This window comes from Myotis brandtii, unplaced genomic scaffold, assembly GCF_000412655.1.
Source record: "Myotis brandtii unplaced genomic scaffold, ASM41265v1 scaffold573, whole genome shotgun sequence".
In the NCBI taxonomy this organism is placed as follows: domain Eukaryota; kingdom Metazoa; phylum Chordata; class Mammalia; order Chiroptera; family Vespertilionidae; genus Myotis; species Myotis brandtii.
Genome location: NW_005370145.1, coordinates 1,044,312 through 1,056,513, shown reverse-complemented (window position 1 = coordinate 1,056,513; position 12,202 = coordinate 1,044,312). Strand labels below are relative to the sequence as shown.

The following is a 12,202-nucleotide window of genomic DNA, read 5'->3' as shown; positions in this document are numbered from 1 at the left end:
ATATTTTAAAGAAATAGGTTTTCATTTTATTGTGAAATTAGTGGCTTGTTAATCAGAGTAAGCCAATCACAAAAAGATAAATACTTCATGGTTGCATTTATGTGTGGTACCAAAAGTAGTCAAATTCATAGAGACAGAAAGTAGAATGGTGGTTGCCAGGGGCTAGAAGAAAGAGGGGAGGGGGAATTATTAAGGGATACCAGTTTCAGTTTTGCAAGATGAAAGAGTTCTGGAGATTGGTTGCACAATAATGTGAATGTATTTAACATTACTGCACTGTACACTAAAAATATAGTTACAATGGGTTAATTTTGTTATGTATTTTTACCTCAATTTTTAAAAATAGATAATTGAAAAATAAAAATATCAGTGGTAAAAAGTGGGATTATTCAATAAAAGAACAACTGAGTAACCATCTGGAGGAAAATATGGATCAATACCTTACACAAATATTACAGGTAGATAAATGATTACAAGCCCAGCTGGTGTGGCCCAGTGGTTGAGCATCAACTTATGAACCAGGAGTTTACGGTTTGATTCCCCATCAGGGTGGTTTCAGACTCGCCCCCCAGAAGGGGTATGCAGGAAAGCAGCCAATCAAAGCTTCTCTGTCATCATTGATGTTTCTATCTCTCCCTCTCCTTCCCTCTTTGAAAAGGAAGGAAGGAAAGAAGGAAGGAAGGAAGGAAGGAAGGAAGGAAGGAAGGAAGGAAGGAAGGAAGGAAGGAAGGAAGGAAAAAGATTACAGTATAGCCCAAGCCAGTGACTTAGTTGGTTGAGCATTATCCCGAATACATCCAGAGGTCACGGGGCACAAGCCCGTATTGAAGGCTCGATTCCCCCACCAATGTTCCTCTCTCTCTCCCCCCATCTCAAATCAATAAGAAAACATACTTAAAACAAAAGATTGCAGTGTAAAAAATGAACTCAAAGAAACCTTGAAGTTTTTAACCTTTTTATTGTGAATAATTTTAGACCTACGGAAACTGCAAAAATGGTACAAAGTTCCTGAGTATCCTTTACCCAGCTTCTCCAAATATTAACAGCTTGTGTAGCCATCCTATGTAATAATAGACAAACATGGTAATTGGCCGTACCTTTGCTACGCCTCCCATTGGCTAATCAGCGTGATATGCAAATTAACCAACGATGGCAGCTGCTAATTTGCATACTGCAGGCAGGGCAGGTCAGCGACATCCCACCTGCCCTACCGCCATCCGGGCCTGCTATCTGCGACCCGGGGCGGCGGGTGTCCCATGTGCGACCGGACCCGGGGCAGCGGGGTGGGACAGCGTGGCTCCTTTGTCACCCCAGCTTCTTCATCACAGCTCACTTGGGGGCCTAAGCCTTTAGTCGGACATCCCCCGAGGGCTCCCTGGCTGCCAGAAGGATGTCTGACTGCAAGCTTAGGCCTGATCCCCCGGGGAGTGGGCCTAAGTAGACAGGTGGACATCCCCCAAGGGGACCTGGACTGCAAATCGCAGGCCGGGTTGAGGGACCCCCCCCCAAGTGCACAAATTTTTGTGCACTGGGCCTCTAGTCTATATATATAAAAGCTAAGCGACCAGAAGGAATGGAAGGATAGGTCACTATGACGCTCACTGCAGACAGCCAACCAGCCCAATGGGGGCGGGGCCGACCGGCCAACCTCCCGCAGCCCCTCCCCTGGCTTGCCCCACAGATGGGGCCCCTATCAGGGCGGGTCAGCCAGACCCCAGCTGGACCCCACCCGTGCACAAATTCATACACTGGCCTCTAGTGGTATAGTAATTGAAACAGGAAATTATCATTGATACAATACTATTAACTAATCAACAGGTCTTATTTAAATTTTGCTAGTTTTCCAACTAATGCCCATTGTCATTCAGGATCTAATCCAGGGTTTCACATTGGATTTAGTTGTCATGTCTCCTTAGCCTTTTCCAATCTGAGACAGTTCCTTGGTTGTTGTTTTTTTCCCCCTTGACACACTTCAAGAATACTGGTGAGTTATTTTGTGGAATGTCTCAGTTTGGATTCGCCCAGCGTTTCCTCATGACTAGGTAGGTTATGCATTTTGGGCAAGAATACCGCATGCAGAAGTAAATAGTTTAGAATGGGGGAGACATTTCTAAATATGAAAACAAAACACAGAAGTCACAAAAGAGAAGACATACATTTGAATATATATTAAAATGTTAAATGCATGCATGGCAAAAGTTAAAAGATAGATGACAATCAAGGGAAAATAGAATTCATATTGCAGAGGAAGGGCTAACGTTGATACATACTATCTCCTACAGATCTATAAGAAAAATACCAACCCAATAAAAATGTACAAAAATATGTATGGACATTTTACAGAAAAGGACACATAAACAACTCTCAAATATATTGAAAGATGCCTAACCTCATTCACCATAAAAAAATGCAAATCACCCTGCCTGGTGTGGCTCAGTGGTAGAGCCTCAGCCTACACAGCGAAGGCTTGTGGGTTTGATGCAGGTCAAGGGCACATTCCTGGGTTGGAGGTTTGTTCCCCGTGTGGGAGGCAACCAAGTAATGTGTGTCTCTCTCAGACCCATATTTCTCTCTCCCTCCTTCCCTTCCTTTCCATTCTCTCTAAAAAAAAATAAAAGAAAAATGCCAATCATGTTTAATTTATATTTGTAATGACCAAAAAGTTTCATAGAAAGTTGGAGAGGGTATGGGTTTAAGTAAGCAGGCCTCGCCTGTTTGCTGGTGGGAGTAATAATTGGAAATATATCCACAAAAAGCAATTTGGCAATATCCATCAAAATCAATAAAAATTACAAGTGCCCATACCCTTTGACCTAGGATTTTCATTTATAGGAATTAGCCCTACACATTTGCATATAGGTGAAATGGGAATGTGTGGATTATTTATTTATTTATTTATTTATTTTGTAGTTTAGTTTGTATTGGAAAAGATTGGAAACAATCTAAATGTCAATAGGGGATTGGTTAAATTATGTTACAGTGTAATACTATGCACGGGGCGGGGGGGGGGAAGCAAACTTTATATACTGTTATGGAATGATCTCCCAGTTACCTGACTAAACTAAGGCACAGAAGAGTTCATATGCTGTAGTTTGCTTCCCTTTGTGTAAACGAGTGGAGAGCTGTGAGCACAGAACATCTGTGGAAGGAGGCACAGGGAGAGGGAGGCCTGGTTGTTGGGTGGCAGAAGGTGGGTAGCTGTGAGACAGGGTTGGAGAGAGACTCCCTCCGTCTGCTCTTTGAACTTTAGGAATTTGAACCACATAAATTAAAAAAACCAACAAACATACAAACTATAATATTTAAAAATAATATGAGCCTGCAGCTGCTTATCTTCCCTGTTCGGAAATGAAGCTGAGTCAGAGGCTAGAAAAGGAGAGACAGCCTTGCTGACACGTGAGCACCTGGATCCTGCCGTTTCCGGTTACGTGAGCCCTCAGTCTTTCTTCCTTTTGGTTGACGTCTGTTTGAGCCGTTGTCACCATGCAGGAACTTCGTGTCTTTAATACGAGCCCTTCTGAAAGCATTTAAGATAATGATATGGTATATGTTGTCAGTTTGACTCAAACTCTTATTTTAAAAAAGACCCTTTCGCCCTAGCTGTTCTGGCTCAGTGGATAAAGCGTCAGCCTGCAGACTGAGGGGTCCTGGGTTCCATTCTCGTCAAGGGCACTTGACCCGGTTGCAGGCTCGAGCCCCAGTAGGGGGCGTGCAGGAGGCAGCTGATCAATTATTCTCTCTCATCACTGATGTTTCTCTCTCCCTCTCCCTTCCTCTCAAACTCTCTTAAGAACAAAGCCGCCGGTCTGCTGACCACAGAAACAAGAGTTTGGTCTAGCTACAGATAACATTGTGGCTTCAGTTGTGGTTCAACCCCAGGCCCAGGAAAGCACAATGGCCCGATAAACCACATCCTCATGAAACCAGACAGAACAAAGCCAAGACTGACGTCAGGACTCGATACAGTGATTAACTACTCCTCTGGTCCCAACCAATCAATAGAGCCCAAGACCCCATGATTTCCCCCTGTATAACCCATCACCTGTGACTCCAGTTGGGGCACCATTTCCTTAAAAATAACCCTTTACTTTCTTGGCTGCAAATTCCTGTTCGTGTTTGATTGGGCTTTGATGCACACAGGCAAACAGAACCCTTTAGTCCAGTAACACTGTGTTGGCAAGTGTCTGGATGATTATGTCCATCAGAGATCTCAAGGCTCTCCCTCTTGGGAGCAGGCCCTCGCCTTTCCTATGGCCTCTTCTTCCCTTTCTCTCTCTTAAGCTCCAAGGGCCTTTCTTGCTTCCGTAACTTGTTTCCTATGCAGCCCAGCTGGCTCACTTCTCCTACCTCTATAACTTTCTAAATGAACTTTCTCTTATAATTTGAAAAAAAAATTTAAAAGATCTCCTGGTGTGTTTTTTCTTCAGCTTTACTGAGGTATAATTGACAATCACACTGTGTTTAATAATCTCTTTTCTTGTGTGTTATTGCAACTCCTGGTGCCAGCAGAATGCCTAGCATTGTAGAATGAAAGAGCCCTCATTTAGCAAATGAGGGAAATGAGGCCCAAGGAGAAAGCCATTTGCTTCAGGACATCATGCAGACAGGACGAGCTGGGATTAGAACCCTTGTCTCCTGGCTTGTCAGGCCAAATCAGCTGCCTCATTATTGCAGGAGTTGATCGAGCACCCACTACCAGCAGGCTCTGGCTGGGCAGGTGATATGGAGGGAAATTAGGAAAACATGGCTTCTTGCCAACCACACTATTTAGAGGGGGACTCCCTCCCCACCCCCAACCCCCCAAATAGAGGAACTTGTCAACCCCAGTGAATCTCTAATGAATGGAGGTTGAAGAGTGAGTGGGACCAGGAGGGATCCCCATCTCCTAGTCCCAGCAGACTCTGACCTGCCTGTCTTGTCCTGCCCACACAGGGCTCTGGCTTGTGGCTCCCCCACTGCCCATGCCCACACTACCCAGCCTCACAGTGGCCGTGAGGGCTGGGCCTGTGCTGTCCAGCTGGCTCCCTGGCCAAACTGGTAGCAAGTGATCAGGGCTTTATGAGTCTAATCAGGGCTGTCCTTAGAGGAACACTGGGCAACGGGTCCTGCCCGAACCCATCCTCCCCAAACAGGTGCCCAGGAGTCCACTATTTAGCCAACTTTTTAAAAAAGACACCCCAAGGCATTTCTCTAAGCCTAGGTTTCCCTAAATGTAAAATCAAGATAATGCCTTGCTCATAGGACTGAGGGCTGATCATGGTAGGTATTTACAATGGTCCTAAGAGCACTGTTGTAATAGCAAGAAAACTGGAAACAACCTAAAAGGCTGATCCCTGGGGGGTTAAATAAACGGTGGTAAAGCTTCTGGATAAACATACGGGTCATGAGCATTTGTCTTCTCTCCTTTCCAAAGGTTAACCAAATAACAGGAGAGCAGTCACAGTGGTGTAAAACTACGAGGACTTCAAGATCAGGAGAGAAGACAGCGGCAGACCAAGGATTTCAGCAAGGTTTTGGAGGCTGGGCGTCAGCCAGAGTGTGGTGACAGACCGAGCAGGGCAGTGGGCGTCAGGAGGACATGATGCCCAAAGATCCTGCAGGTCCCCGGGTTCTGGGTCTGGCCACGCTAAACACAGGGGGAGCTGAGAGTCTGTGTTCAGTGATGAAACCCCTGGCGCTGCCTCACCTCACACCTGCGTCACACATACCGCCCCTCCCTCCCCACACTCATCTTTGAGGAGGCTTTGAATGTGGGGACACTAGGCCCAGGCCCAGCAGAGCTGAGGACTGAGACTAGAAACAGGACCCCCATCCTACTCCAGATCCACTCCCTCATCAAGAACGGGATGAACAGAAGATATTGTTCTCTCAAAACACTCAGTGGACCAGAGAAAGCCTGTCACCACCAACACTGGGAGTCCACGTGAAAAAGCTTCCATTGTTCTACGGCAATACTAATAGCCAATGAATGTCCATTCACCCGCCCTGCCGCCCCCACACACTTTCCAATCATCCTCTCGGTGGCTCCCTATTGAATATGAACAGAGAGCCACAGACCAGCAGACATTTGAGGAAAGCCTCTAAAACAGTGGTTCTCAACCTTCCTAATGCCGCAACCTTTTAATACAGTTCCTCATGTTGTGGTGACCCCCAACCATAAAATTATTTTCGTTGCTACTTCATAACTGTAATTTTGCTACTGTTATGAATCGTAATGTAAATATCTGATATGCAGGATGTATTTTCATTGTTACAAATTGAACATAATTAAAGCACAGTGATTAATCACAAAACAATATGTAATTATAGATGTGTTTTCTGATGGTCTTAGGCGACCCCTATGAAAGGGTCGTTCAACCCCCAAAGGGGTCGCGACCCACAGGTTGAGAACCGCTGCTCTAAAAGAAAAGTGAGGCACTCTCCCATCCATATACAGTATTAAAAAATGGCTGGTGTGGCGCGGTTTGGTTGAATGTGGTCCCATGCACCAAGAGGTCACCAGTTTGATTCCTGGCCAGGGCACATGCCCGGCTTGTGGGCTCAATCTCCAGTGGAGGATGCGCAGGAGGCAGACAATCCATGTCCATGTTTCTCTCTCCCTCCCTCTCCCTTCCTCTCTCTAAAATAAATTAAAACATATTTTTTTAAATATATTTTATTGATTTTTTACAGAGAGGAAGGGAGTGAGATAGAGAGTTAGAAACATCGATGAGAGAGAAACATCGATCAGCTGCCCCCTGCACATCTCCCACCAGGGATGTGCCCGCAACCCAGGTACATGCCCTTGACCGGAATCGAACCTGGGACCCTTCAGTCCACAGGCGACGCTCCATCCACTGAGCCAAACCAGTTTCGGCTTAAAACATATTTTTAAAAAGCTAAAGAAATCTGGAAGAGACAGAGATACTAGGGAGCAATAATAAAACAATAACAAAACCCCCATAATTAGAAAAATTTTTAAAAAATGGAACCCTTGCCTAACCGGTTTGGCTCCGTGGATAGAGCGTTGGCCTGCGGACTTAAAGTTCCCAGGTTCAATTCCGGTCAAGGGCATGTACCTTGGTTGCAGGCACATCCCCAGTGGGGGGTGTGCAGGAGGCAGCTGATCGATGTTTCTCCCTCATCGATGTTTCTAGCTCTCTATCCCTCTCCCTTCCTCTCTGTGGAAAATCAATAAAATATATATTAAAAAAAAAATGGAACCCTGGCTGAGTAGTGGTTGCAGGTTCTATACCAGGTCAGCACACATACAAGAATCAACCAATGAATGCATAAATAAGTGGAACAACAAATCAATGTTTCTCTCTCTCCCTCTCTCAAAAAAAAAAAAAGAAAGAAAAAGAAAGAAAAAGAAAGAAGAAAGGGGCAACTCAATACAGATAGTCTGTTAGTATTTGTACTTAAAAAAGAAAAAAAAAGTATCTACAAGCATTTACAAGACTGGATACAGCAGCTGTGTCAGGTAGGAATCCTGGGCAGCTGGAAACCAAAGTTCACTGTACATTCCTTTGTAACTTTTGAATTTTTTTAAAAATATATTTTATTGATTTTTTACAGAGAGGAAGGGAGAGGGATAGAGAGCCAGAAACGTCTATGAGAGAGAAACATCGACCAGCTGCCTCCTGCACAAACCCAGTGGGAATGTGCCTGCAACCAAGGTACATGCCCTTGACCGGAATCGAACCTGGGACCCTTCAGTCCGCAGGCCGACGCTCTATCCACTGAGCCAAACCGGTTAGGGCAGTAACTTTTGAATTTTGATCATTACCTATTACCTAGTTTAAAATCTAATATTGATCTCACATCCTCCCACAACCACATCAAAATTGCAACTAAATTACAGAACAGCCATCACTGAGAACAGCTTGAAATCTAGAACAGAAGTTGTATAATGAAGGATATGAAGAAGTCACGTTGAGACAGGTAGGAGGGGTGGAGATGAGGAAAAGCTGGTCCCACACCCACATGTGGGAGGGATGTCTTGGCTGTGGAGGTCCCCCTGGAGGAGGAGGGGCCCCAGCCCAGGGTTCCAGTGCCAGGAAAACGAGTTTCCATAACGTCTGGCTGTGAAAACTAGCTGGGGTTATGGCAGAATGAGCTGGAAGAGTGCTGTAGTCCCAGGTGTTTCTCTCAAAGGGACCCACACATGGACTTACTCTGACTCACTCACTCTGAGCTCCAGGGCAGGGGCAGCAGCTTGAAAGGTCAAGGGACATATGGAGAGGAACTGAATTGTCTCGCATCAGGACGAGGGCTGGAGGGGCAGCTTTCTCCAGACAGAAGAGCTGGCAGTAACAATTGTTTCTTTGCTGAGCCCTCCCCTATAGGTGCTGGTGGGCACCATAGCTGAGTCTCCATCAACCTGGTTAACACTGTTTACCCTGCCCTGATGATTCCCTGAGACCCTGCCCCAATCAACTTGTGGGTCACCCAAGCCATTTCCAGGGGCTTTTCCATAAAAATTGCCTCTTTTGGCTTATGCTTCCGATTTTACTAAAATCTCTCAAACAAGCCACATCTGGCCTTGGCATGCCATGTACCTTTCACTAAGTGGCTCTGGGCCTGGCAGTAGTGGCAGCCAGCTTTGGTTTGCAGTTTGGTATCTCCTGGTCACCTCCAAGCCCAGCACAAGTAGCAGCCACCTATAGATTGCTCTGTAGCTCATTGGGTGGCCGGGTAGCCAGGTGGTGGCCCCAGACAGGGCACAAGCGGTGGCTGACCTTGGCCTGCACCTCCTAAGAAGCCCTAGAGCCAGCATACCTAGTGGCCAGCTTCAGACCATACCAAAGCACCTCCATGAGCGACACACTGGAGGGGTGGACTCAGTAGGCACCAAAGCCCCACTGAAGTGAGTCCTGCTCCATGGGATTGGCTCCTCTACATGGTGATGGCTAGTCCTCATAGCCAATTGGCCTGGGGGCAAATCCCTCCCATTGCTGTGCCAACAGCAATCAAAGCTCAACTACAACAGGAGGGTCCACACAGCCCATATAGGGAATGCACCTGGAGCACTGGCTCAGGTGACCAGGGAGGCTGCACCACTGGCCCTAGAGGACATCTACTATAGAAGGCCACTCTACCAAGACCGAACTGGGAGACACAGCAGCTCTAACTAATACACTGAAACAACACAGGGAGGCAACCAAAAAGAAGAGACTAAGAAACATTTCTTCTTTAAGAAAAAGAAGAAAGATTTTTAAAAATATGTACAATAAAATGGCAATACATATCTATCAACGATTACTTCAAATGTAAATGGTTAAATGCTCCAATCGAAAGATATAGGGCCCTGGATGGTGTGGTTCAGTTGGTTGAAGGATGTCCTATGCACAAAAAGGTTGCCTGTTTGATTCCGGTCAGGGCACATATCCAGGTTTCGGGTTTGATCCCCGGTCAGGGTGCCTATGAGAGGCAATTGATTAATGTTTCTCTCTCCCTCCTCCTTCCTTTTACTCTTAAAATAAAAAATCAATAAAAACATATTTTAAGCCCTAACCGGTTTGGCTCAGTGGATAGAGCATTGGCCTCTGGACTAAAGGTCCCAGGTTCGATTCTGGTCAAGGGCATGTACCTTGGTTGCGGGCACATCCCCAGTAGGAGGTGTGCAGGAGGCAGCTAATTGATGTTTCTCTCTCATCGATGTTTCTAACTCTCTATCCCTCTCCCTTCCTCTCTGTAAAATATCAATAAAATATATTTTTAATAAAAAAATATTTTAAAATAAAAGATATAGGGTGGCTGAATGGATAACAAAACAAGATCCTTCCTTACATATGCTGTCTACAAGAGACTCACTTCAGATAGAAAGATACACACAGACTGAAAGTAAAGGGACGTAAAAAGATATTTCATGAAAATAAAAACAAAAACCAAAAGCTGGGGAAGTAATACTTATACAAGATAAAATAGACTTTAACACAAAGGTTATATAACATGAGACAAAAAAGGACCCAGCAATTCCACTTCTGGGTAATTATTTGAAGAAACCTAAAACACTAAATTGAAAAGACATATGCAGCCCTGATGGGTGTGCTCAGTGGTTACAGCATTGATCTCACGCACAGAAGGGTCCTGGGTTCAATTACTTGTCAAGGGCACAAACCTGGGTTGCAGGTTCGATCCCTGGCCAGGTCAGAGTGCATGGGGGAGGTGATTTCTCTCCCTTTCTCCCTCTTTTCCATTCTCTCAATGGTGGAAATATCCTCGGGTGAGTATTAACAACAACAAAAGACATATGTATCCATATGTTCATTGCAGTATTAATTACAATACCAAGATATGGAAGCAACCTAATTGCCCATCAATAGAACAGATGAATGGATAAAGAAAAAATGGTGCATATACACTGAGGGGCCAGATTATTATGACCACTTGACGTTTGTAGGCAAATTAGCTATAATTTCACGCTGAAGTTGCTAGAGGGCCAGACCATTATAAATAGGGAAGCAGGTTGTTTACCACGACAGTGGAAGTTATTTTTTTCTGAAGATAGGGGTATACAATGCGATTTAACAGCCTTTGAACGTATACAGTATATATAATGGAATTATAATGGAACATGATTCAACCATAAAAAAGAATAAAATCTTGCCATCTGCAACAACATGGATGGACCTAGAAGGTATTGTGCTGAGTGAAATAAGTCAGATAGAGAAAGACAAATCCTACATGATTTCACTTATACATGCAATCTAAAAAACAAAATAAATAAGCAGAACATAAGCAGATTCATAAATACAGAGAGCATTTTGACAGTTGCCAGATGGGAGGGAGGTTAGGGGAATGGATGAAAAAGCTGACGGAATTAAGAAGTACAAATTGATAGTTACAGAATAGTCCCGGGGATGTAAAGTGCAGCATAAAGAATACAGTCAATAATATTGTAATAATCGTGTACGGTGTCACTTTGTAAGTTGTATAAGTGTCTAATCACTTATACACCTGAAAGTAATATAATATAGTAAGTATGTCAACTGTAATTTAAAATTATTTTATTTTAAAATATATTTTTGTTGATTTCAGAGAAGAGCGGGAGAGAGAGATAGAAACATCAATGCCGAGAGAGAATCACTGATTGGCTGCCTCCTGCACACTCCCCACTGGGGATGTGCCCACAACCCAGGCATTTGCCCTTGACCGGAATCGAACCTGGGACCCTTCAGTCCCCAGGCTGACACTCCCTCCACTGAGCCAAACCGGCCAGGGCAAGAAAATTATTTTAAAAGTAAATAAAATCTAATATTGAATTTTAAAAATATCATTATCCTCAGATAAGAAAAGATATTGCATTTTTTAAATAATAAAAAAAAAACACAACAAAAATTTTTTCCCTCCAAAAAAGGAGGCTATATGAAACCTTCCAGAAAGTTTAAAAAAAAAAAATGACAAATGAGTTGGGAGGTGACCAGGGAGCCTCAGCTTTATGTATAATATTTTAATATTTTGCAAGGAGATTGCAGTCACATTGTTTTTGTAATTAGGAAACTGAACACATGTAGCAATCTCCGTAAAGCCTCTGGCATACAGCAGATCCCTGGCAGTTTCTCTCCTCTCCAGGAACCCAGGGCTTGGCAGGCAGCTCCAAAGCCTTCCTGATGGAGGAGGGCTCAGCCAGAGGTCACAGAGTTTGAGCAGCTGATTGGATGGTGGTGGTGCAGCCCCTGGGTCTGTATTCCAAACACTATTCCTAACTAGAAGGCCTTGATCTACATGCTGTGTTGAGGGACACACAGGGTCTCTGAAATGAATGCCTATTTTGGTCTGGTTTGACTCACGTGGATGGAGCAAGTTCATTAGTGTGGAATGGCCCAGCCCCCTTTCGTCCCATCTTCTCAGCCAGTGATGTTAGGAGAGGGGGAAAAAAAACAACAACAAGAAATGAAAACCTTTATTAAGCGTCAACTACATCTGAGTCACCAGAGGTGCTTGTTGGAGGTGCACTTGGGCCCCTCCCGCAGTGGGGCCCAGAGATTCAGCTGACGGGCCCTGAAGCAGGTAAATGTAGAAGCCAGATCTCAGTTATACAAATATGTTACCTTATTTTCCTTTAGTTCAGCTTACCCTTATCTGGGTCTCCATTCTACCTGCTCATTCCCTCACTCATTTCCAGGTCATCCCACCCCTCCCCTCCTCCTGCCTCCACCACGGATCTAAATTTGGGGAGTTCCTTAACACCACAGCACAGGTTTGGGGCCGGGGAGGG

At 44.7% G+C, this 12,202-nt stretch overlaps 1 protein-coding gene across 1 annotated transcript in view; it reads left to right on the top strand.

Moving 5' to 3' along the window:
* TMEM107 (transmembrane protein 107) overlaps window positions 1–6,144 on the top strand; it is a 13,904-nt gene extending 7,760 nt beyond the window's left edge. Inside the window, exon 5 of the mRNA XM_014549894.1 lies at window positions 5,414–6,144. Coding sequence (XP_014405380.1) covers window positions 5,414–5,426 — 13 coding nt within the window. The 3' untranslated portion in view covers window positions 5,427–6,144. The remainder of the gene's footprint in view (window positions 1–5,413) is intronic.
* Window positions 6,145–12,202: the final 6,058 nt, after the last annotated feature.